The sequence below is a fragment of the Vigna radiata genome, chromosome 7 (genome assembly GCF_000741045.1).
Source record: "Vigna radiata var. radiata cultivar VC1973A chromosome 7, Vradiata_ver6, whole genome shotgun sequence".
Classification (NCBI taxonomy): domain Eukaryota; kingdom Viridiplantae; phylum Streptophyta; class Magnoliopsida; order Fabales; family Fabaceae; genus Vigna; species Vigna radiata.
In genome coordinates, this window is record NC_028357.1 from 48,458,545 (window position 1) to 48,485,163 (window position 26,619).

At 32.3% G+C, this 26,619-nt stretch overlaps 3 protein-coding genes and 1 long non-coding RNA gene across 8 annotated transcripts; 3 read left to right on the plus strand and 1 right to left on the minus strand.

Moving 5' to 3' along the window:
- The first annotated feature begins 438 nt into the window (after window positions 1-438).
- Window positions 439-5,681, plus strand: LOC106766534 (protein DETOXIFICATION 55-like). 3 transcript variants are annotated; one of them, XM_022784049.1, is made up of 4 exons: window positions 439-1,135; window positions 1,214-1,335; window positions 2,352-3,804; window positions 3,969-5,681. In XM_022784049.1, the coding sequence occupies exons 3-4, from the start codon at window positions 3,757-3,759 to the stop codon at window positions 5,457-5,459; spliced, it is 1,539 nt and encodes a 512-aa protein (XP_022639770.1). In that variant the 5' UTR covers window positions 439-1,135; window positions 1,214-1,335; window positions 2,352-3,756; the 3' UTR covers window positions 5,460-5,681. The 3 variants fall into 3 exon arrangements, with proteins under 3 accessions (XP_022639770.1, XP_014506743.1, XP_022639771.1); XM_014651257.2 differs by having other exon boundaries at window positions 439-1,335; XM_022784050.1 differs by lacking the exon at window positions 1,214-1,335.
- A 2,973-nt stretch (window positions 5,682-8,654) lies between these two features.
- Window positions 8,655-11,389, minus strand: LOC111242083. Of its 3 annotated transcripts, none has more exons than XR_002668861.1 (5): window positions 11,015-11,389; window positions 10,659-10,735; window positions 10,240-10,442; window positions 9,541-9,603; window positions 8,655-8,924 (listed from the first exon to the last, which is right to left on the minus strand). It is a non-coding gene; the product is annotated as an uncharacterized LOC111242083 (long non-coding RNA). The 3 variants fall into 3 exon arrangements; XR_002668862.1 differs by having other exon boundaries at window positions 10,659-10,771; XR_002668863.1 differs by lacking the exon at window positions 10,659-10,735.
- Window positions 11,390-11,396: 7 nt separating this feature from the next.
- Window positions 11,397-13,443, plus strand: LOC106768490 (pentatricopeptide repeat-containing protein At2g13420, mitochondrial-like). Its single transcript, XM_014653668.2, has one exon. The coding sequence runs from the start codon at window positions 11,716-11,718 to the stop codon at window positions 13,243-13,245; it is 1,530 nt and encodes a 509-aa protein (XP_014509154.1). The 5' UTR covers window positions 11,397-11,715; the 3' UTR covers window positions 13,246-13,443.
- Window positions 13,444-13,547: 104 nt separating this feature from the next.
- Window positions 13,548-15,188, plus strand: LOC106768491 (epoxide hydrolase A-like). The gene is made up of 3 exons (XM_014653669.2): window positions 13,548-13,647; window positions 13,769-14,100; window positions 14,320-15,188. The coding sequence occupies exons 2-3, from the start codon at window positions 13,805-13,807 to the stop codon at window positions 14,564-14,566; spliced, it is 543 nt and encodes a 180-aa protein (XP_014509155.1). The 5' UTR covers window positions 13,548-13,647; window positions 13,769-13,804; the 3' UTR covers window positions 14,567-15,188.
- Window positions 15,189-26,619: the final 11,431 nt, after the last annotated feature.

Consider the following 26,619-nt stretch of genomic DNA (forward strand, 5'->3'; position numbering starts at 1 on the left):
AAAAAGAAAAATAGAAATAAAATAAATAAACAAAAATAAAAAGTAGAAATACAATAAAAAGTTAAATGACAAAATAAAAAAAAAACAAAATAATAAGTAGATAAGAAAAAGGTAGAGGTGCTTAAATAAGAAAAAGGGTCTGCAAACTATTTTTCTTTTTTAAACAGATTGGGCCTATGCCCAAGTGGAAAGGGTGGTGAAAATGAAAAACATGGGTGTCTAAGCTATTATTGTTTTTGAAACGGAATGGGCTTGAGCCCAAGCTAAAGGGGGAGGCATAGTGGTGCAAAGGTGAAAAAATGGGGGTGTGCGAAACAGAAAGGAAAATGTTTTATCTTAAGAACCCTGGCCCAGCAACTTAACCCAACGCTCCTTTGTTCAGAAACACCCTAGGGGTTCTACCAGCTTCTTCTCATTTCACCATTTGTGCGTTCAGCAGACCAAACCTCTCCCTACTAAACCGTTCCTGCACTCACTGCCGCCACAACCTCCGATCAGAAGGCCGCCTCGAGGGGCTGTTCACGGCGTCGCCGGCATCTTCGTCGGAAGATCCACCGCCCTTCACGCCGGACCACCATCTTCCCCCTTCTTCTTCTTGCTAAACCAGCCCCAACTCCGAGAACCCACCGTTCCCGCCGCTGTCGACGAAACCAACGACCACATGCCGCGAACCAAGGCCGCGCCGGTGACGCTGCTCGTCGCCGGCCGTTGGGTCTTCTCCCTTCCTTCTCCTTTTCCCGCACGAGAAAAGCTCTCTCTCGCTCCTTCGTCAAGCACCGCCTGAGCGATCCTGACCGCCACAAAGCAGAGCACCTCTGTGCCACAGGTCGCAACTAAGGTCGCAACCGGACCTCACGTTGACGTCTTCCACCCCCACGGCCAAATCCACTTCTACCCCCAAAATCGTCACTGCGCCAGCCACCTCTAGGAGTCCCACTATTTAGCTATAAGAGAAAACAGCCCCAAAGGCTTGCCGAGACAATGATTGGGGGTTTGCTTATTGCCCGTGAGAATCAATGTACGAAGAATTATATTGATTACTCTGCCCACAATTATTAACGCTCTTCTTCGTGGCTTTTTATTTTCAAAGGAGAAATACAAGAAAGAGCCATGCGACCATTCTCAAGGAAAATATGTACGTGCTGTAAAAAGATTGCTTTCACTGATTCAAGAAGTATAACAACTTACTTAACAATTTGATCATATTTGCTAGTTGGTCATGAAACTGCCACTTTGGAGCCCTTACACTTCAATTTGACAGAAACTGAGTTAGCGACTAATAACTTTTCCAACGAAGACAAGATAGGAAAAGGTGGATTTGGAGAAGTTTATAAGGTAAAAGATCGATAATAACTTTAAGATAATAAGTTAATAATTTTCTATCTTATATAGTTTCACTTTTTCATTTGTATTCAATACGAGACTTAATCTTACACCTAGATTCGTAACATGTACAACTAACTAAATCATTTACCCAGTTACTTTTGTTTTCGTTGTCGACAAAAGTAGTTACTAACATGCTGTGATCACTTGTATTGTTGGAAACAAATTTGTCGCTAAAGTGAAAGTTTTCGTAATATAATACAGGTGGTCGATTTGTCAGACACTATTTCAGTTGATAAATAACACAATTTTGAATAACTGGTCTATCGAAACAGGAATAAGGAAACAAGATTTCGAAATTTTGGTGTCACCCTAGATATAGTAAAAATTAACAACTAAACAACACACCAAATCTGATCCCGATTGAAGTATCGTTTTTTGAATTGCTAACTAACGGTGAAACAGTAAGCACGCATCATTTTTAGCAAGGTGCTATATATTTGTTGATTAGCTGATCAGTGTCACCACTGATATTGTTTCTCCACAAACTTCCAACATTTGTTGTTTCTCTTGCATGCCACATATATATGTAAATCAATTACAGTCATCAAATTTATTTTTCTTCTGAAATTTATAAAGTTGAATCGTACTCACTGTTTAATAAGTTTTAAGAGAAAAACAAGGAGATAGAGAGGTTGGGTATGGGATGATGGCAAGGGTTGGCCCCCATTGATCTATAATGTAATTGATTATATGTTAGACAGATATGGGTCTCTCATTACTCTTTAGTCTTTTCCAAACCCTGAAGCGATTCAACTCAACTGTGAAATGATGAAAGAAACCTATGGGACCAAGGCTATCAGATTCAGTGAACTATATGAATAACTCAAAAGCCATGGCCATATATGGCATTCTGATGCCTTTTGTCACTCCATCCGTACACTCACTTCACCATAAAATAACATAATATATGTGTACATCATATTGACTTAGGTATAAAATCCCATCTTAATTTCATGATATTGCAGATAAAAAGTTGACAGATGAGCAAATTATCGACAAGATTAAGTGTGGGGGATCGTAGTTGTTGACGAGGATTTCCTTGACATTTGGTGCAACCAGATTGCACATGCACGGTTCCATTTAAGTGCGACATCAACTTATAACAGTTAACCTCTGATATTAGTATGTCATCCATGTTTGGTTTTTCCGTTTTTCAAGTCTCAAATTGGACTTGGAAAATCTTCACCTTCAGATTAATATTTTCCAATATGAATAACCCTTTCTTGCACTACAAGTTTCTGCAGGCAATTTGTGTCGCTGATTTATTTACCTCTAGTTTTTATGATTATCGATTAATATATTTCTTACATTTTATTAAAGCTTTTTGGTCTAAAAAGTACAAACTAGGGACGTATAAAATGGTTAGGTTTATGGCTTTGTCCCAAAAAGCCGAAAACAAAGGTAGGGGTCACATATGACATTGGAATTTGAAGTTAGGTGTAGAAAACTTTTTCCTCTTGTGTGCAAATTAAAAACTTGGTTTTCTGAGATTGGAATGGTTCAGCGATTTTGGATCTGTGAAATAAAAATAAATTACCGCAAAACACGTGGTTTAAAGCAATGTTTTTGCTTACAATACAATCTAATTTTCGACTCTGTTTTCGGATTCGGACTGAAGGCTCCACAATCCAAATTGCTGTTAGTAGAAAGACCCCACCACTCATGGTTTTCTGAAGTAACGTCATACTAACAAATCATCACAAGTAAAAAATATATACATATATTATTATGAAAAGCTATCAAGTTATGCACCAAATTCTATGTATGAAGTTCTGCGTAAATAGACAGAACAATGGATGCTTTCCTGTTTTACCTCAACAATGAATTAAACTGAATATGCATATAAATAATGACGAAAAGGAAGGGCTTCAAATTCACGTGAAAAAAGTCCTCATATATTTTTTATCATTCTAGGTATATATGTTTTTCTCTTTATCTAATTCATTTTCTTTGCACTGTCTTTGTCTCATCACTTTTTGTAGCTTTTTTTCCACCCAATCGAAGGAGGAGGAGCTGGTATTGAAAAGTACTGTTAGTTAGTTATCTGTATGGGTTATGAGATAGTTATTTTTGATTAAGAAAATAATGGCAATTATGATATTATACAGTGGCTTTTGAGCTTGTCAATCAATGCTAAGAAAGGAACACACGTAACCGACCACCTTGGAACCTTATAAAAGAGTGTCTGTGCTTAATCCCTGAACACACATACACATACTTATTTTGCTTTCTTCCTCACTTTTGTTTTTTGAAAGAGTGTTTTTCTGAGGAGAGGAATAAAACATCCCCACCACCATCCCCTTCTGTTCCTCATAATTAACACTTTCTCAAAACACACTCAGAAACAAGAAAATAACCAAAACCTTTGAGATGCATGCACAACACAAATCCCCCAAGACATACCCGACACTTGCCCAGGTAAGATATCTCTTTTTCTATGATTTTTCACACCCACATACTCTAAATAATATGTACACTTTTATTTACAAAAACATCTATCATCCACTCCTCACTTTGTGTTATTGAAAAATACTTATACCCAATATGGATCACTCGTTCATGTGTTTTTATCAATCATGCAGGTATTAGAAGAAGTAAAGAGAATGACAGACATAGGGTTCCCAATATCAGCCATGAGCTTTGTGGGGTACCTTAAAAACTTGACCTTAGCTGTGTGCATGGGAAGGTTGGGAAGCCTGGAGTTAGCTGGAGGCTCTTTGGCCATAGGTTTCACCAACATAACTGGTTACTCTGTCCTCTCAGGTCTAGCCATGGGCATGGAACCCCTCTGCACCCAAGCCTTCGGTTCTAGAAACTTCTCCTTACTCTCTCTAACTCTGCACAGAACAATTCTCATGTTACTTCTATTTTCTCTTCCCATTTCTCTTCTTTGGCTCAACCTCCAACCTCTCATGCTTTTCCTTCGTCAGAATCCAGACATAACTCGTGTAGCAACCCTCTATTGCCGCTTCGCCATCCCAGACCTCATAGCCAACAGCTTCCTCCACCCTCTTCGCATCTATCTACGCAGCAAAGGAACAACTTGGCCACTGCTGTGGTGCACTTTACTTTCCATTCTTCTACACCTTCCCACCATCACCTTTCTAACCTTCAAACTCCACCTTGGCGTTCCGGGAATCGCTGTTTCATCCTTCGTTGCCAATTTCAACAACCTTTTCTTCCTTCTTCTGTACATGCTCTATACACGCGTTCCCGAGGAGTCCTTACACATGCCGTTACTACTGCCTCCTACCATGTCACATAATAATGTGATAACATGTGGTAGCAGTGGTAGTACTCTTGCCATGGAGTGGGGTGTGCTACTGAAATTTTCAATACAAAGTTGTCTGGCTGTTTGCTTGGAATGGTGGTGGTACGAATTGATGACAATCTCAGCAGGCTACCTCAACAACCCTCGTGTTGCTCTAGCCACGGCTGGCATAGTGATACAAACCACATCTCTTTTGTACACTTTGCCAACAGCACTGAGTGCATCGGTGTCAACGAGAGTAGGGAATGAGCTTGGGGCGGGGCAAGCTGAAAGAGCGAGTTTGGCAACGGTGGTAGCGATTGGATTAGCACTTGCAAGCTCAATTTTTGGTTTATTGTGGACCACTGTGGGAAGAGAAAAGTGGGGGAGAGTGTTCACCAGTGACGGTGAGGTGCTGCAACTGAGTATGGCAGTCTTACCTATAATCGGAGTTTGTGAGTTAGCGAATTGTCCACAAACCACAAGCTGTGGAATCCTGAGAGGAAGTGCTAGGCCTGGTGTTGGGGCAGTTATAAACTTTTGCTCCTTTTATTTGGTGGGAGCACCGGTAGCCATTGTTTTGGCCTTCGTTTGGAAACTTGGGATGGTTGGGCTGTGTTATGGATTGCTGGCAGCACAGATCGCATGTGTGGTGTCAATTTTCGTTGTGGTGTACAAAACTGACTGGGAAACGGAGTCATTGAAAGCCAGAAGCTTGGTGGGAAAGGGTGTGTCTGGCACTTTCGCATTTCATCAGAACCAAATTACGGTCAAATGTGAAGAACCTGTTGTCTTTCTCAAAGACAACAACTCAGAAAAGTGAACAAGTTACGCCCCTGATATATACACCAGAAACACTTCAACCCAAAATTATCATTCTTTTAGTATTGGAAAATAGATTGTTTTCACACCCCAAATCTTGCATCCTTCCCCATTAATACGTAATGTAGGAGGAGGATCTAAGATTTTAGAGCGTGAAGTTTTATTTTTTTACTGTGATTATACATATGCATTTACATAACGGTGAACTTTTTTTCCTTGCAGCAAGCCTCAGAGCAAGGTCTAGGTAGATGCTACATGAAACATGGTTAATGTAATTGTAAAAGTAAGGTGCATCTAATTTGTACTTGAATAATATAACAGCTCGGTTTCAGCAGCATGATTCAAATAGTTTTGAACGATAATATTTTAATAACTTTTTTTTAACAACTTTTTGACAAGAGGACACGTGTCACAGTTCTATTGGTATGTTTGAATTTATTCTAAAAAAATATTTGAAACAGACCAATCACAAAATGTCACGTATGTATTGTCAAAAAATTGTAAGAGTTGTTAAAAGAGACTTTTTTCCTAATAGTTTATGGGTCAGATTATAAATTTTGATGTGCTAAGGGTAAAAGAGAAAAAAGGAAAAGTTGATAAGGTAATGTAATTAATGCATATAAATATAAGGAAAATGATATTTTAACACTAATTTTTTTACACTATTTTTATACTGTACACGTGTCAAAATGTGATTGGACGATTTCAAATTAAAAAAAAAAATTGGTTTTTCTCTTTCAAATATGTCCTTGTCTCAGTTTTTTTTAATTTGAAATCGTCCAATCACATTTTGACATGTGTGCAGTGTCAAAATGATGTTAAAATAGTGTAAAAAATTGGTGTTAAAATATCATTTTTCTAAATCTAAGTACTTTTTTTTTTTTTTTAAGAAAGAGATATTTCAATAGATGATTCTATTTCAACTTTTTTTATTTATTTTCATATGACGTGAAAACAATTGAGTAAGACATATATAAGACTCGGGTTTAATTATCTTGACCTAACTAAGCATGTGCTTGCATGTGTTTCTCAGCATGCATGTGGGGGGGACACAGAGGGAGAGGATTATAACATTGGAGATGAAGATGGGTTAATACTTTAGGATTTCACACAAAGAGAGACGAGACAACCAGAGTGATGAGACAAACCGTGAATGAAAGAAAAATAAGAAAACGTAAAAAGAAATTTCATATTTTTTCTTTTACATAATATTCTTTCCTTAAATTAAAGAATAATTAATCACCAGGTGGCAGTGTCGAAAAAATATCAAAATTTTAGTATTAAAGAAGCGTTTTCCTTAAATAATATATAAAGAATACTTACAATTTTGAAGACGGAAGATATTTTACCAATATAATTAGTTTAAATTTGATCTATTACCAGTGTAAAACATTTTATTTGTGAATACATTAATATGTTCCAGAATGGTATTGTTTTGTATGCCCAAAGGTTAAACTATGATGCATGTAATGTTTTGTTTTATTGATCATGAGATGGAACATATAGATGTGAATTGCTTTATATGTGCAGTAGGAGATATAGGCTGTACTTCCTTTATGTTCCATAGCATGAAAGGGAGATTTTTTTATCGAGAAAAAAATTTATTTAACAATTCTTTTTTAACAATAAATATATATATATATATATATATATATATATATATATATATATATATATATATATATATGATTGTTTATGATGAGTCCATTTTAAATATTTTTTTAAATTTTAATTCAAACAAACCAATAAAATGATAATACGTACTCTGTTATAAAAAGTTATTAAAATTTTTTTCAAAATATCATTGTCCTTTTTTTTATTCTTCAATATTCTCTATAATTCTTGGGGGGCTTTGTTCTCTTACCAAACATCGATTTTGTGGAAATTGAATTTTGGCAGAGAAGGTTCCAATTTTGAGTTTGAGATTAGGTTTGAATGATACGTTTAGGTATTATCACACATTTTATATTTATTTAATATAGAATATAAAAATAAAATAATTATAAAAGTATAAATTTTTGTATTTTCTAAAAAAAATAAAAAATAAACAACAATAATATCAAATAATGTTAAAATTTTAACTATGTCAAAAAATATTTTATATGTTTATTGTGAGCTTCCACGTATAACCATAGAAATTCATTATGAGCTTTCGTTCCATGGAAAGAAATACCCTTCTTTTACATCTCACCCAAAGTAAATCAGATTTGACCTACGACATATTTACCATGTTTGTGTTTTCAATAAAAAAGATAATACTTTTGATACACATAAATTTTTAATATTCATTTAATATTGTTTTTTCTTATTTTTTTATTTTATTTTTTAAAAAAACTATCAAAGTTTACTTTTTTTCATAACTGTTTTAGTCTTATTATCTATATCAAATAAATATAAATATACATTATTTCGAGTGGCTTGTCGACAAAATAGAGATTGAAAGTATTTTAGTTTATTTGTTTTTTTTTAATTGTCAATTTTCGGCTTTTTTGTGGGTCGTTAATTTTAGGTGTGCTTTTCCATAACCAAAGAGAAGGGTTTCCTAGGCCCAAATTGTGCCATGTTCTCCCAAGTGTGCCATTTTCTTTATACACAGTTGAAATATCTCACTGCACCCCCAAAAATACAAAATGATGAAATTACCTTCAAACAAAATTTTGAACTTGGTTGTACCACAAAAATTATATCATCTGAAATGTTTCAGAATTTAATTTATTATTTTCGAATGAATTTTTTGGAAGAGGTTAGAATTTGTTCTAGATTTTTTTTGGGTTAAAAAATCTTTTCTTTTGATATTTTGCAATGTTTATGAAAAATTAATCCGAGAAGTAACTATCTAAACCTGTGAAAGCGGGGCAAAGTCATGTTAAGATGTTTCAGTTCCCATATAAAGAATGTGCTTGAATATGATTGATCAAAATAAAGATCTATAAGCCGATATTCTCAAAAAAATTATAAATTGATGATATCATAGATAGAGCTGTAAAGTTAGCTCATTTGATAAGATTTGACCCTAGTCTATATGGATTGGGACAAAAAAATCCACATAACCAAAACAGTCCTTTATTAAAAAAGTTCACAAGACTGAAAATTTCCAAAACCGTATGGATCAGGGTCAGTCCATAAGGTTTCATTTTTACTAAATTTTATGTATAGAAGAAAAAATTATGGTCCAGAAACAATGCAAAAACAGATAAACAAAAATTTTAGCTTCTGCAGGAATTTTGGCTTCTTAATCAGCATTGAGTCTCCAAATCAAGTTCATTCAACTTCCAGAACAAATTTGCATAGCTACAACATTCCAAATCCAGCAAGTACACACAATATTTGTAATGATAGATTGTAAGGTATGGACAACATTCTGCTGCTGTATTCAAGTGCTGTAGAAGGAATTGATTGGAAGGTCTGTCAAGATTCCACGATGAAGGCTGTTGTTGTTTCTAGCTTTAAAACTTCAAGACTTATACTGCAGTTCAATCAGTCAAACCAGAAATAACATTGTTCAATCAGTCAAACCAGAAATAACATTGAACATGTAATGACAAACTGGTTCAGACTGAAAGTTTCAGTGAAATAACAACAGACCAAATTGGTTATGACAGTAGGAAAAGATAATTGTGATGAAACAATTGTTGGTTAGCTTTTACAATTCAATTATGGCCCATAAGTTGGCAAAGGTCACTGCAACATGTGCAGTAAAAATCAAAGGCAATTAAAACTGACTATAACGAAGATGAAACCAATTTTAATCCAAAACCATTTGACCATGAGTTTTAATCAAAATAGTAGCTACACAAGCCTTAGTTGGATGGAATCTGAAATATGTGGCAATGACTGAATCCTTTTTGTTTTCAAACTGAAGTTATGCAATGGACAGTTTGCTCACTCAGTCCAAAACAGAAACTGAAAGACAGATGCAGATTTTTAATTATGATAGTGATAGCATGTGGCAGAAAAGAAATTTATCCGAATAAAAATTAGTACAAAACATTGGATATTCTAAAGAAAACAAACCAATAAAATTTATCATATAAAAAAATTTGGCATTCATTTAATAAAATATGTGCTTGTGTAAATTTGACCTCTAGCAAGTCTTTCTCAATTCGTTCCTTCAATTGATGCATTGAAGCTGTACCACCAGTAAGCTGTGAGATGCACAAAATCAGTTTCGAATATGTCCAAGTACCCTTAAACTCAGAAAGAGGTAAGATTTTGGCAACAGTGCATATATTGTAATATAGAATAGCTAAAAAATATACATAGAATAAAATAAAAATATAAAGAGAACCGAGAATTATGGCATGAATCTAAAATAAGATTTCAAAATTTCAAGTTAGTAACAAAGGGGTATGACCAATCCTGCCATAGCATTTGTGGATTCCAAAACAAAATGGCTACCTTTCCTTTAATTCCGATATTCATTGGACGGTTAGGCACAAAGAAACAAATTAAAGTGTGAGATATGGCTACATGTTAGGAGATGCACATCTAAGAAGAAATAAACCCGAGGAAGGCCATTTACTTCACTTTCTATCAGAACTAGCAGGGAGGTATTATAGCCACACAACAATCTTCAGAGAAAACATGCAGTATGCAACATATCAAGATCTCTATTCTTTCACCAATTCATCATTCGACCAACATCATCTAGCTCAAAGTCAAGATATGCATTTCAACAAATTTCATGAGGTAAAACAGAATTACAAGCCAAACAAAGTAGTCCACATATATCAACCATTACAGCAAAGCATTACAAGGTATTCATAGATTAGCTCCCCTACCTCAACTCCAGTAGTTCCAACTCCTCTATAGGATCTAAGGGGTCTCCAAATATCTAGATCTACACTGATTTTGTCCAACCTCCTTGCTTACTTCTTTCTATCTCAGACCAATGTTCTTCCTTTCATTAGCTTCCAAATGAAATTTCCAGATGGATTAACTTGTCAAAGACCAAAATATCAATGGTAGAAGCATGCTTCAGACACTGCACATAAAAGTTATGAGAAAAGAATATATTCAAAAAAAATTAAATAAATAAAGTTTAAGAAAATTGGCATTAGAAATTTTTTTCACCAAAATCCTAAGGGGGCAACTGAGATAATGGTGGGTCAATTTTTGTAGCTCTTTTTCACAGTAAAGTTCAATCCTTTTAGATCAAAAGAGGGAAAAAGAATAACGGCTTATGCAGCACCTAACTTACTGTTTTGGTAAGAAAATGTGCCATGGATCTCATTGCAACCGTGTGGATCCTCATACACCCTCTTCACACTTGGTTTCCTAATATCCATGCACCAAAGTTGCAAATGAAGAATTCTACGCATACAGAAATTTTTTTACAGAATTTCCTTCAACAAAAAACTAATACATTGGATAACATTTTCTGCTATCAAACAAAATCAATATCCAAGAAAACTTCATGGGAACCAGTTAAACAATTTTTATTTAAAAGCCACAATTTCTGACACCATTTGTTTGAAAATTCTCAAAACATAATCAACAATTCTGGGTCACAACAATCCTTAGAAAAAACACGAAAAGTATCTAAAAGAAGCTAACCTTGATTCTTCTTCGCCGCTGTATCACCGCTGCCGTCAAGTGTTGTCGTTGACTCTACTTTGTGCTGTCCACTGTGTGCTGTCGTCCACCATGCGCCGCCGTCTGCCGTCGATTCTGTACTGCCGTCTGCTGTCGACTGCGGTTGCTAGCTCTTAAGAGAATAATTCAGGGTCGAAAGAAAAGATACGTTGTTGGGGCTACGGGCTAATCCGGCCCTAATTTAATCAGAACCCATAAAATGGGGCTTTGGGATCAGGGGCTTTAGAAAAGCCCCCTGATATATGGGTAAAAAAATGGGCTAAATTATAGAGAGGGCCGGGACTGGCCTTGGGGCTAAAAATAAAATGGACAGCTCTAATCATTGAACAATGAACAATCAGGCAATTCGATCAAACACCCTAATGGTATAAAACGGAGTTCACAAAATATGAATGCGAATAATAGTAGGGACTATAGAAGTGGTTAGCCATGAAGATTCCAGCGCTGCACTCAGTACAGTGTTGGGGCACTCCTTGCGGAGCCTCTGCACCTTGCCGGAGTCGTCAACCTTATAGAACTGCAAAATCGCGAGCTTCACCTTCTCGTGCTTGTGCTTGATCTTCTTAGGCTTGGTATATGTCTTCTTCTTGCGCTTCTTGCCACCACCGCGGAGACGAAGGACGAGGTGGAGAGTGGTGAAATCCCAAAACCCATGCCAGTCAATGTTACAACACGCTATGGTGGCCTTACTAAAACTCCGTCAAAGTTCCTTCCTTTCTCCGTTCTTCCTCCGCCGCTTCTGTTCCGTTCCACCGCCACCAAGTGAATCCAAAGACGCCGAATTGGTGTCGAATCTCCTGCTGCAGCACCACAACCCCTTCCACGCCACCGAATCGAGCCTCCAGCTCCACGGCGTCACCCTCACCCCCGACCTTCTCTTCCAAACCCTCCTCCGCCTCAAGAACCATTCCAAGATAGCCCTCTCCCTCTTCCACTTCGCCAAAACCCTCCCCAACCCCCCTCTCACCTACGACTCCTACACGCTCCTCATCGATTCTGTCGCCAAGGTTCGCCAATTCGACGTCGCATGGCAACTCATCGTCGAAATGGCCCAGCGCAACCTCCATCCAACCTCCGCCACCTTCCTAACCCTAATTCGCCGCCTCATAGCGGCCGGCCTCACTCGCCAGGCGGTACGCGCCTTCCACGACATTGACGCCTTTGCCAAAACGACTCCCGACGACTTCTGCTTCCTGCTCGACACGCTCTGCAAGTACGGCTACGTCAGACTCGCCGTCGAGGTTTTCAACACAAACCGAACCGCTTTCCCTCCCAACGTGAAAATGTACACGGTTTTGATCTACGGGTGGTGCAAGCTGGGGAAGGTTAAAATCGCGCAAACGTTTCTGAACGAAATGATTAAGCGAGGGATTGAGCCTAATGTTGTTACTTATAACGTTTTGTTGAATGGGGTTTGTAGGAAGGTGAGTTTGCACCCTGAAGAGAGGTTTGAGAGGACTATAAGGAACGCAGAGGAGGTGTTTGATCAAATGCGTAAGAACAGGATTGAGCCAGATGTGACTAGCTTTTCGATTTTGCTTCATGTTTATAGCCGCGCGCATAAGCCGGAGTTGGTGCTTGATAAGCTGAGGTTGATGAAGGAGAAAGGGATTTTTCCCAATGTGGTGATGTATACCTCGGTTATCAAGTGTCTTGCTTCGTGTGGGAGGCTTGAGGACGCAGAGAGGTTGCTTGAGGAGATGGTGAAGGATGGAGTGAGTCCATGTGCCGCAACGTACAATTGCTTCTTCAAGGAGTATAGAGGAAGGAAGGATGCTGAGAGTGCGTTGAGGATGCTCAAGAGGATGAAGGAGGATGGGTTCTGTGCGCCGAGCTCGCACACCTATGTGATTTTGATTAGGATGTTTTTGAGGTTGGGCAAGATCAGAGTTGTGAAGGAAATATGGGAGGATATGAAGGCCACTGGGGCGGGGCCGGATTTAGATTTGTACACGGCTTTGATACATGGGTTGTGTGAGAGGCAGAACTGGAGGGAGGCTTGCCATTATTTTGTTGAGATGATAGAGAATGGGTTTCTTCCTCTGAGAGGTACCTTTGAGACCCTTTACAGGGGGCTCATTCAGGCTAATATGTTGAGGACTTGGAGGAGATTGAAGAAGAAGCTTGATGAAGAATCGATAGCTTTTGGTTCAGAGTTTCAGAGTTACCACTTGAAACCTTATAGGAGATAAGTTATTACATGCACAGTACTCTTGAGACTTTTATAGGTTCTTTGGCCCGGTTTATCTTTATGCATCTACAAGATTTCAACAAGACTTTGATGACTTGGAGATATGAGTGAGACTATCATTTTATCTCCAATATTTTTGTTAGGTGTGATGTAAATTCTGTTTTGATTATTTCAATAGTATTACTGATTTTTTCCTCAAGACTAGGGAAGTTGTGTCACATTTTGAGTAACTGGGGTGCCATGACTGCTTGGTATCTTTCTCTCTTTCGCCCTGAACGAATCAGGGCTCTTGTGAACATGAGCGTCACATTTACTCCCCGAAACTCCCCGAAACCCCAAGAGAAAACCCCTTGATACCTTAAGAGCAGTGTATGGAAATGATTACTATATTTGCAGGTTTCAGGTTTGTTTTCTTATGTCATTTGATTTGCTTCTAACTGAGTTTCAGTTATATATACCTGTTGATGTGCAAGGGCACCACCACTAGTTATATATATTGTGTTGTGTTTGGATATGATTCTTAGGTCTCAAAACATGGTTTAAGTACAAGTGAAAAAAAGATGATTTTTTGTTGGGGCAAAGCATGGTTTGCAAAGTGGTTTTGTTGCTCAAGTGGATTATTGCAGGAGACTGGGAATATAGAAGCTGAGTTTGAGAAGATTGGCACTGAAAGAGTCCTGAAGGAGTTCCTGACATACCGCAATCCTGGTCCACTTTATCTACCTGAGGGTAAAGCCTTTGATCGTCCAATTCAAACTCCCTCATGGCTATCTCAAGAAGAATGTGATTACTATGTTAGTAAATATGACAAGACTGGTTTCACAGGGGGGTTTAACTACTACAGAAATTTGGATCTGTATGTCTTTCTTCACCATCAAATGCTACATTTGGATCTGTATGGCAATATTAGTATTATGGAATTCAAAAGAAAGAAATTCACACGCATTATTCCGAATGTTCATGAATATGTTTCTATATTGTATAGTGATGGAGGTCTAATTGCAAGCAACAATTTTATAGTTTATGTTTTACCTTTTCCTTTCCTAATCAAAACTATTATACTTTTATGTTGTAGAAATTGGGAGCTCACAGCACCGTGGACTGGTGCTAAAGTTAAAGTTCCTGTTAAGTTTATTGTGGGTGATCTTGACCTGACCTATAATTCACCAGGAGCCAAGGATTACATTCACAAAGGTGGGTTGAAGAGAGATGTGCCCCTTCTAGAGGATGTAGTTGTAATTCAAGGGGCGGGTCACTTCGTTCATCAAGAAAGGCCTGATGAGATCACCAAACACATCTACGATTTCGTTAAGAAATTCTAATTTCATGTTGTCATGTTAGACACGTATTCCTCTGTTCTTGCTTTGATTCCGTCTTTTTCCTTCACTGCGTGCTTGATCTGTATTTTTCAAAGATAACTCTTGCTGGGTGTATTCTCATGTATGCTTGAGTTTAAAGAGATAAAAATAAAAGTTGAAAATAGCATACTCAAGAACAAACAATGTTAGCAGAATTCACCATTATCCACGTTATAAAGCAGCACACCCACATCATCACACCCAACTTATTGAAGCACCGATTCGAAGACCATAAATAAATTGAAAAACAAAATACTGGGCCCAGTATCTGTAGACTCTGAACTCCGAAGCCCATATAGCAACTTTTATTGAGTCCCCCTGTTTCTCTTCTGCAAGAAACCTGCTGTAGAACTGAAGTGGCATCGAAGGTTTATGAAGAATGTATGGGGCTTGCTCTTTTCTCAACATTGAACTGTACGTCCACAAGGCCTGTAATACCAGCAGTAATTATTTGACCCTCTTTCACTGGTCCAACACCCGGTGGAGTGCCTGCATATAATCAAAATGTCTGTTAACTGAGCAAGGGCCTTAGATTTCCCTATTTAATTTATCTATACTTGCAAAATAATTGTATTTAATCAGCTCAAGTTTAACTTACCTTGAACTCTCGAATTACTCAATAATTAAATATTTCAGTTTTACTAGGCTCAGAATTTGAACTTCACAGAGTCTATATTTGCAATACCATCATATGTGTATGTGTGTGTATAGTATGAAATGTCAATAGTTTAAAATAATAGTTGAATAATTAAATGTCAGTAAATGATCGAATATGTAAGGATCGAAGTTCAAATCCTTCTATAAACAAGCCAACATTTTCAACTAGTTAAACTGAACTGCCAGGTCGTAATAACAAAGTTTCCCATCACCACTGTGGCGATTCATTTTTATTTTCTTAGGAGTGCACAAATGATAGGTTAAATGAGACATTTTTTTAGATGTGTAAGCATAGTATGTGAGTGAAATTTTATGAGAAGGATTGGATTTACGAAAAAGAACGAAATGAAGGAACATGAACATAAACCTAAAAAATCCGGCACGACAGGGACAGCAGCGAAGGTGGCGCCGGCTTCTTTTAAAGAATCTTTCCTACTGTACTCTCTGTCTAATCTAATCACCTATTACTATTACCTATTTTATTTTATACTTTGAGACGGCTTTTTTTTCTTTCAAACTCAAATAAAATCGCGTGTCACACCTTTTCTAATATTTATTAAAATTAAAAAATTAATTTAAAAAAATAAAAGTAAACTAGACAAATTTCGTGTCATCTGAATATATTTATCTCTTTTATATATTTATATATAACCTCACTTACAAGTTATTGATACAATAACTATCTATAATTATAAAATTAAAACCAACATGTAAATCGAAAGTGTTTGATAAAAAATATGGTTAATACATATTTTCAATAAATAGTTTGTAAAACCACGTCAACAACAAAAATTAAACAAGATCTAAAAGTAAAAGACTAAAATAATAAAATCTGAAATTTAAAACATCGAGAAGACCAATTTTTTACAAACTAAAACAGTGTATACAAAGACTATATATAGCATAATCAAGCCTTAAAATAATACATAATACATAAAAGTACATTGTATTCAATTCTATTTTTAAATAGCACAAAGCTATTCTCCATATAACTTGTTTATTTTCAACTTTATTTAATCGTCTAAACAAATAACATATTTTATTCGTTTCATTTCATTCCTTTTTTTTTCTTTACTTCTTTCCTCCTTATTTCATAACTCCTGATAAAGAAAAGTTAAAACTTAATTTAAAGTGTATATGGACGTCGTACAAGTAAAATTAACAAAATTACTTAAATTACATGAAAAAAAAAATCAAATTATATCTGTATGTGAAAATTATATAATAATTATGAGTTTTATATATATATATATATATATATATATATATATATATATATATATATATATATATATATATATATATTGTTAAAGAGTTTATGAAACGAAGAACTTATCACCACAGCAACAGACATAACACTAATGAGTAAACAATTGAAACTATCTCTAATAAAATATTTTAAGATAATGGATTGTTGGATCGTTATTTTTATATTTGAATTCCTAATAATTTTCCTTTTATATCGTTGTTATATCACAATAAAACACATTTGTTTAAAACTTTGGTTAAGAAAACTTTTGATATAAGTAACATTCACATAAGACTATTTATTTATATTGTATCTCGTCTTAGTCAGTTATTGAGACAAACCTTCAATTTTAATATCAATGATAGATTTATCTAGGATAGAATTCGTAAAAAATACACAATACAAATGAAACATGAGTTCAATTTACATAAAGATTTGTCATTATCTAAAACTTAAAATCTTAAAACAATAAATTTATAAATCTTAATTCTTATATAATATTCAATTTTCTCATATAAAACTTGTCATTATTAGTTAAATTTTGAATAAATATTTATATTGATTACAAGTGCTATAAAGATAACATATTAGATTGTTAATAAAATATACGAGCTCAATAAATTATATTAAAAATTTAGCATATATAATAAGAATGCTGAGAAAATATAAACGAAGAAACATTCTTTAAACTTAATACAGCATCCTTTTAAAAACAAATAAATTTAAAGATTCAACAACAATCTTTTAAATCATTCGCGTAATAATTCGACTAATTGTGTCATTTAAAATTAACATTTTAAGCCAGATTATTAAAATATTAATGTGATATAAAAAGCTAAAATTCCAATAATGCATATATTTGATAGAAGTATATGAAATAACATATATCACTATATAACCTTTAATTTAGTTAAACAACAATACAGTCACATGACAAAAACTTAAATATAACTTCAAATACAAATAATCTCTACATTTCTGCAGGGTATTTATTAAATCGAGTTTCATTGATTGGATTCAATCTGACCTAAATCAAATTAATGTGATACATACTTTTACATTTATGCTATTAACTATTTACATTGTGTTCTGTTTTTTTAGAACTCCACTGATAAATTTGCTCAAAACTTTAAATTAATTTTTCTAGAGATTGCATTATTTATTTAAATTAGATCTATATTTAGAAATTACAATATTTTTAACAAAAAACCTTTTTAAAATTTTGTTCCAAAACCAAACTCAATCCAACTAAAAGATATAACTGAGTTGATATTAATATTTTATTTAATAAATTAAATCATAAATTTGTCAAAATTCTATCCACCACAAATTGGAAACACCCTTCGGTTTCATATTTTATGTATGATTTTTGTTCCTATTCTGTTGCATGCATATCAAGGTCAAGAGTAGTTCAACCATAACACGGAAAAACGCGCTTAATGTGAATCTATACACTTCCTATCATCAAGCACAGCCAATGTAATAGTTTGACAAACTACAATTAGATTATAAATATACATAGATAATGCATTTTTTATATGCTTTTTTATTCATCTTCGAATGGTCAACAGCTACAACCATGCAAAAATGATTGAGTCAACGTCAAGCAATTTAATGACAAGCGACAAAGTAAAACTTATAAATCAAGGTAATTGCCACATATTATCTAAAAAATATCTATGTTTTGGATAGTAGAATTGAGGTTGGTATTAGATACATATTAAAATACATCCAGTAGATATTCTAAAGTAGATCTTCTAATGTCAAAATCAATTTGAATTTGACAATTCAAATATTAAATACATAATAAATGTAATTATTTATTTCATTTTTTAAAACTTATGTTTATAGAATTATGATATTTGATTCTAACTATGCCCAAACCAATGTAATTATACTTTATATTAAGTCGTTTAACATTAAGATTAATATTTTTAAAGATTAATAGTTCAGTCTCATCTTCTAATGATACAGTCACAAATAGTTATTCATAAAGATAAGTCTCATTTTCTAATGATACGGTCACAAATAGTTATTCATAAAAATATTTAACCAATGATTGATTGTTCAATTTGTCACTTAACCAGACAATTATATTCATATGTTACTTTTTTTTTAATTGGATATAAACATAGATAGTGCTTATTCTATCAAAATTCATTTATTTATTTTCTCTGTTTCATTTTTTTTATCATATCACACTTTTTATGATTTACACTCTCTTGTCACTGAAATATTTTCCCCTTGTTTGACTAATTATTCTTTTTTATACACACAAATTATAATAAATAAACCAATGTAAATTAGTTAGTTTTATGAATTTTCAAATAAAATTAAAATACATTATATATATATATATATATATATATATATATATATATATATATATATATATATATTACTCATAAATATTTTTGAGAAATGAGTTACTTATTTAATGTTAAAATTATTTATAGTCATAAACATCATGATTGTTTAAACAGAGATTTGTAGGGTAGATGCCTTGAAGTAGTAATCTTGTTTTCTTTTGATTGTATACTATATATGTTTTTTTATATAGATGGAAATATCCTACTTATTTTAACTGCTTCATTTATTTATATTTGTTTTTATCCATAAAAAATATTATCTATAAAGATGTCTAAACTTTGATTTGAGAAGATATAATAAAATCTCGCATTAAGAAATATTATAAATACATAAGATTTTTTATTCAAAGAGGGTTCTAAGAGTTTCCACACTCTTTTGATCAATCAATTGAACACAGGTTAGAAATCCTAAAAAAACTAATATTTATCTTGAATCATTTTGAAACAAATGCAACAACTATCTACTCATGCATGCATGACCTTTAAAAATTCACTCAACAAAATACGAACTTACTAAAAAAGATAAACAAGTTGATAAAAAAAAGTTAGAAAGAAGTAATAGAAAGAAAAAGAAATAATTTTAGAGAGAATGACTTTTATAAAATAAAACTTCAATAACTAATTTTTAAATATGTATAAGTTTGACATTTTAATAGTAAATCATTTAAATGTTCTTACTTGTATTTTTAACTAGTTTTTAGGTCTTAAGTTGTTTTTTTTCACATATATCATTTTAAATTTTACACCCAAATTATCTTTTTGTTTATATTATTTGGTTAATGTACAGTACTTTTGCGGGTCAAGTCAATTTAATAATATACTTTACCTTTTAAATTAAATAGAATTATGAAGTGGCTTAAAAATAAAATTATTATTTTAATATAAACTGTACATGTATGAATTGTATAGAATAAAAAAATATTTATATAAATGTAATAAAGTTTTATTTATACTAATGGAAAAGAGAGTGTGGCTCTGTATTTTTTAAACAAATAACAGTTAATGAATTATCTGTATAATATTATAGTGTTAAAAAATGTGAATGACTTATAGTGTATTAATTATATAGTTGAATTGTCTATGCACTTTTATATTTTATTTTGAAATATGATTAAAGATAAAATAGAAACATTAGATATGTGTTTCAAAGAATATAATTCTCCTTATATATAAGATTTTTTTTTTTAATTTACGAACAATCCTTTTAATTTTAAACATCTCATAATAAGTTTGTTAAATATATAAATAATATGTATTAATTAGAAATTAATTTATAAAATAAAATTAATAGTAAAATTTGTTTTCTAATATATTATTTTTGTCCGTTGAAATATTAAAGTAAAAGATATAGTAGGAGTGAGAAAAACATTTTAGTTTTGAAGGAGTTAAATGCACCTTCTGAAGTAATAATAAAGATACTAACCTCTCTACAAATTTTCTTTCTCTAGACTGCACAAATAATCATCATGCCTCTTCTTTCCTTTCCACCTTCATTAATTGGTGAATTAAAGTTTCAGATTTTGTAAGGTAATCACAATGTCATCTTTTAATTTACATTTCCTATACTAGATTCAAATTATTTGTTATTTATTTTTTTCCTGTCACTAGCCAGTTAAAGATGATTTAAAGTTAGGACATAATTAATATTATGCATATTAATTTTATATTATTTGTATTTGCGAGTATTAATTGTTTGTAAAAAATAAAAATAAAAATATATATGATTTATATTTTATTAAGTTAAATTTAATTAAAATTAAAATTAATTTATATTTTATAGGTTAAATTTAATTAAAATTAAATTTTAAATTATATTGTATTTTATATTTTTTTGCATTCTAATTAAAATTTATTTTAAAAAATCATAAAATATATTTTAAAAGTATTTTTGGATAATTAAGAATATTTTTTAAATAGATATTCATGCAGTGAGGGTAAATTTTTTTTTTTACATCAAGTCTGATATGTTATCATATCTAGTTTATACCAGTTTCAAGAAAAAGGATAATTCACCAACCAAATTTAGTTGAGTGAGTAAATATTAGAGTTATATCCTAAGACTTAATGAAATGTTAATGATGATTAAGACTTATATATACCTAATCATAAAAAGTCTTTGACATTGAACTCAGTTGGACTTTTGTTATCATATAAAGAAAACATGGATCCACATTACCCTGTGTGGGAGTACTAAAAAAGACAGAGAAAAAAAAACTTAAAGATATAGTGTTTATCTTGAATATCAAAGTTCAAAGACAGTCACACAAATCATGCACTGCTTCAACTAAAAGCTCCCACTAAAGTTAAATGTCACTGAACACTCACTCACTCATTCATTCCCCTCTTCTCTCTTTCCTTCTTTTCTTTACCACCAAAAAGATCAGCTCATCCATCCAAGAATCAATGATGGATACCCTAAGCCAAAATGCTGCTACCAAACACATTAACACAAAAGGACAAAACGCACACAGTTTTTTTCCTTCACCAAAAATATTTCCCAAACTAAAAACCATCTGTTACGTGGCATTTCCATACCCAAACTAGTCAAATCTCTGCATAAACTTCTTACTGCTGTATAGCTGTACGGGACCCACTTTTCTCCCTTCCTACTATTCTATCCTTCTTCTTCCCTTCTATTTATTATGCTCTTTCCTCCACCATTTTTCATACACCATTAATTATAAGACTAACAAAAGAAAACCCCTAGGATGAAACATGGTTGGTCTTAGCGTAGTGCTGGAAGTTCAGAAACCTTGTATCAATAAAAAGACACCTCAAGTCATTAACAAAACCACCATTTTGTCTACCACCACCACCCACAGAAAACCTTTTCAGTCCCCCACTTTTCTAGACCAATGCTTTCTCTGTGGGAAGAGACTTTCGCCGGGGAAAGATATCTACATGTACAAGTGAGTCCTTTTAATTCAAATATACAACAACTCAGCATTCCCTTCTCTCTCTTTATGTTTCTTTTTTTCCTGATCCATATAACCTACATTATTTAGTCTGTTGGATATAATAAGACTTTTACTTTTGTTGTTGGGTTGTTATTTTTAGTTACTTTTTTCAGTCTAGGTTCAGATCTTATGATATCTGGATCTTTTGTTTGTTTATCGATGTTATTGAAGTTGTTTTTTTCTTTTGGGGTGTGGTTTTGAAACACGAACATTGTAGAGGGGACAGGGCATTTTGCAGCGTGGAGTGCAGATGCAAGCAGATTTTTTGGGACGAGGAAGAAGCTATTAAGGAAGAGAAGTGTTGTTTGGCTGCAATGAGGCCGACGTCGTCTTCGTATTCATCTTCTTCAAGTTCACGTCATCACCGGAAAGAAACAAGAAAGGGTGGTGTTGGTTTTTTTTAAGGAAGATTGTAATTTTTTGCACTCGCATTCCAGTTTTACCCACTATTTATTTTGTTAATGACAGCAGAGGCCTTGTCCTTTTTGCTTCCTAGTATGAAGCCAAAATGTCCTTTTAGCTTTTTTATTTTTTGGGGTCCAACTTCTGGCTGTGCCAACTCTGAAACCTGATGAAGGGTGGCATTGCGATGCACAGAAACCGAACCCACACAGAAACACTTCCATGTTTTGTCTTTTATTTCATTTTTAGTTGCTGACAGTTGGAAGGGTATTTCTGGTTTCTGGCATCTTATCATGGTTGCTTTCTGAAATCAAGCAAGTGTTAATAATGTCCATGGATTAATGAAAACTTGAACTCAATGGTTATATGAAGCAATTGGGTTGGATGGTCATGGTCATTGAAAGTGATTTTGAGAAGAGTAATAATTAATTAAGCTTAATATGATGAACTGAAATATTAATAGTGGAAGGTGATTGATTGATTGATTGACAGTGAGTGGATTTTCCTTGGAGCTTGTGGCATGAAAGAGCGGTGATTGTTTTTAAGCAAAATGACAATGGAATACAGTGATCAAGTTTCCATGCATTTGTGAAGTTGTCGGGGTAAGTACGAATGCCACATTTGTAGTTAGGTATGCAATGTTTCACATTTCTAGCTACCTCTCCCAGGTGCTCATGGAACCACCTTACTCTTTATACTATGCTACCACGCTAATTAAATATTAAGTTATAACGCTTTTTTTTAGAAATTCACAAATAGTTTCTCCATTACAAAATTCTAGACAATAATAGATGTGATTTTTCTTGATTTTCATTTTTATATATTGTATGCAGTAATAAATTAAAATTTAAATATATCATATTAGGAATAGGTTATTAGTTCAGTACCAAAACAGTATGATTAAGTATAGTGGTGAAATATAACTAAACATATTTTTATAATTGATTGTGTTACAAATCTAATTTTGATTTGTTTATGCTACAATTATAGATTTTTCATTTATTTTAACTACTTTTTTGTTCTCAATTTAAATAATTTTATTCTTTGTTATCCTTCATGTCAAACATCGCCCATGTTTGGTTCCACATCGGAGCAGATGTGGCACATTGCTTCAGAAGCTACCTAGTCTTAGTCCTGTACTTTGAATATTAATGTGATTTGAAATACAACCATACATCAAGTTATATATGTAAAGAGATCGAATGAAAAATGAAAAAAAAAAAAAAAGTTATAATTAATTAATTAAGTAAGTAATAATTATTTCTTACTAAACATATTTATTACGAAACGTGGAGTATTTACTGATGTTCGTATCCTAGTTCACTTTTACTTTCAGAAGCAATTTTAGTTTGTTTTCTCTTTCCTTCAACTTTAACTTTTTTTTAAGTTAGTTTGATACGGATTAAAAAAATATTTATTTGATACTAGTTTTAATTAAAATAATAACATAATTATAATAAAAAATATTATTTAATCGTATCAAATAAATGTAATTTGTCGTTTTATTGTGTAAAAGTATCACTACTTCTTTTCTTTTTTCAAAGATGTTGTGTTTCCTTTATTATTTTTTTGTTCATCTTTGTTTGAAACAAAGAATTACATGTATTAATACATGTATTAAATTCCTTTGATATTTATTTTATTATATTTTGCATTTGTTAGATTTTGAAATTTGGTTTATAAAATATTTGTTAGATTTTAAAAACTATACGATAAATAATTTTAGTAAACATTTAGTTGAGTAACTACTAAATTTAAGAATACAATTGACTTTTAAATTATGATTTAGGAAGTAACTGAATTGTTTTATATAAAAACAATATCTCCAAGATGCTCGGAGAAATACAATAGCTTCTCAAGCAAATCTGTCACACGACAGATCTCTAAAGAACATCAAATAGAATATTCGGAGTGTTGTAGGTATAATCAGATGCAACAAATATGTTTGTGGAACATACTCTCACGGTTGATTCTTACAACATTCATTGTATATGTCTTTCAACCAACTTAGTTTTACATGAGACTATGACATTACCTAAGCTTAGATGTAGTTCTCGTGCAGTCCAAATTCAAAAGATCCATGAAAGTTTTCAAAGTTAACTCAATTCAACATATAATTCTAAACAACAAGATGACATGGTCCATTTTATTTTTATTTTCCAAAGACCAACTTTATTTCTCTTCGATCTTACACATAACAATTGCATATAAAATTTAAACAAGTCATCAACCATAAAAAAAAAAAAAAAAAAAAAAAAAAAANCAAACTACTAACCTGACCTTCTCAGAATGCATATGCAATGTGATAAACATAACATGTTAACAAATAAGTGTCGTGTGGACATCCAAAATATCCAACCACTTCTTATTTTTGGTGAACAACATCCTTATGTTGTTCAATAACATCCTCCTCGTACTCATTGACATCATAACCAGTTAATGTTGTAGTTTCTCTAATTTTACCATGCAACCCCTTCTACGAAAAGATGTCATAGGTTTCCTTCTAACTTCATCCTTACTATATATGTTGAGACACCTTATATTTTTGTCATTCTTATAACAAATAAATTAAAACAAAAACAATAAATTTAACAAATAACTAAATTTGAAGAAAATAAATAAATAAAATAAAAACACACAAAATAAAATAAATAAACTAATAAAACCATAAACCCTTAAAAAAAAATAAATATTAAAAAAAATTATATATCCAATTTCAAAATCCGATAAAACAATGAACTATATTTTGAAAATTGTCAGACTACTCAACCAAATTTCCAAATTCATAACATTCTCTTCACTGAATTTTAAAATTCAATATTATTCTTAACTGCGTTTCGAAACTTAATTAAAATTCGATACTGATCTAAACTGAATTTTGAAATTAAACAATTAAAAAATGAAAAAAAAAAAGAAAATTTATTTGACGAGGAGTGTGCAAGTGGAGAGGACGAAGAAGACTATGGTGCATGAATGAAAGAGAATGAGGTCGAGGGGTCGAGAGTGCGAAGAAAAAAAAACAAATTGTGAGTCGTAGGATTGGTGTATGGGAAGTGAGTGAAAGAGAGGTGAGTGTGGTGCTAAGGCGAAAATACGAGGGGTGAATTCTTTGATGATAAATATAAGAAAAGAGAAAAATTAAGGTTTCACTCTACTCAAAATCAAGAAATATTCAAAATATTTACGAAAATTGAAGAGTATAAGAAAAAAAAAAAGAAAACGAAAATATTTTACTTCTCCTTTTTCTTCTTTCCATATAAAACTTGGACTTCTCAAACCAACTCTCATTAAAATAATATAATAAAAAAAATTGCACTTAAACATTCAATCCGAAATATAACTTTTACATGTTTCAAAATAAGTGTTTAGAAAATTATTTTTAAATTTGTAAATATCTTCTAAAATACTCATTCTAAATTATACAAGAAAAAAAATCCAAAAATGTTTTAGAAAATATTTTTAAATTTAAAAATATCTTCCAAAAACCTTTAATTTGAATTTATTTTTCTAGTTTCTAAAACAGTTATTACGAAATATATTAAAAGAAATGAAATTTCAATTAGCGAATCAGAACAATGAATATTTCTTCTGGACAGGGAATGTTCGAGGATTAGGTGAGCCATGGGAGATATCATAATTTATGGGGTGTATAAAGAAAAAGAAAACTTGCTGGGAGAAATCCCTTGTTTATAAAAAAAAAAATAAGGTGTTGCTCCCTTCACCACTCTAAATACTATTACACTTCTCTATTATTATTATTTATTTCAAAAATACTTTATATTTCTCTATTATTATTTTTTATTTCAAAAATACCTTCTTATTCTCAATAATATTTCTCTTTCTCTTTAATGGAACATTTACACATTCCCTATTATCTTCAACAATTTTTTTCTTTTTCTATGTGAACTTAAAAGTTAAATGTAAGTAAAAAATAATAAATATAATAATATTAATAGTAAATAATAATATAATATATTATTATTATTATATACTAACTTTATAACGAAGAAATAACTAAATAAATTCCAAATCTTTAACAAATAATTTTTTTTATATTTTAAATATCTAATAATATTTTATATTATTTATCTAATAAATTAAATATTTTATTCAAGTTATTTGAATCAATCATGTTGGTAAATTTAAACATAATATAATGTTAAAAATTATAGAAATTAAATGTAAAAAAAGACACAATATATATAAATATTTTTCTATAAATTTAGAACAAAATCTGAATTTTACATTTTGTAATATATCACAAGTTCAAATTTAAACCATATGAATGCTATATTAATGGAAAGAGAGAAAGAGAAAAATTGTTGAAGATCATGAAAAAATTTAAGATATTTTTAAAATAAAAGAAAATTGTGAAAAATGTAA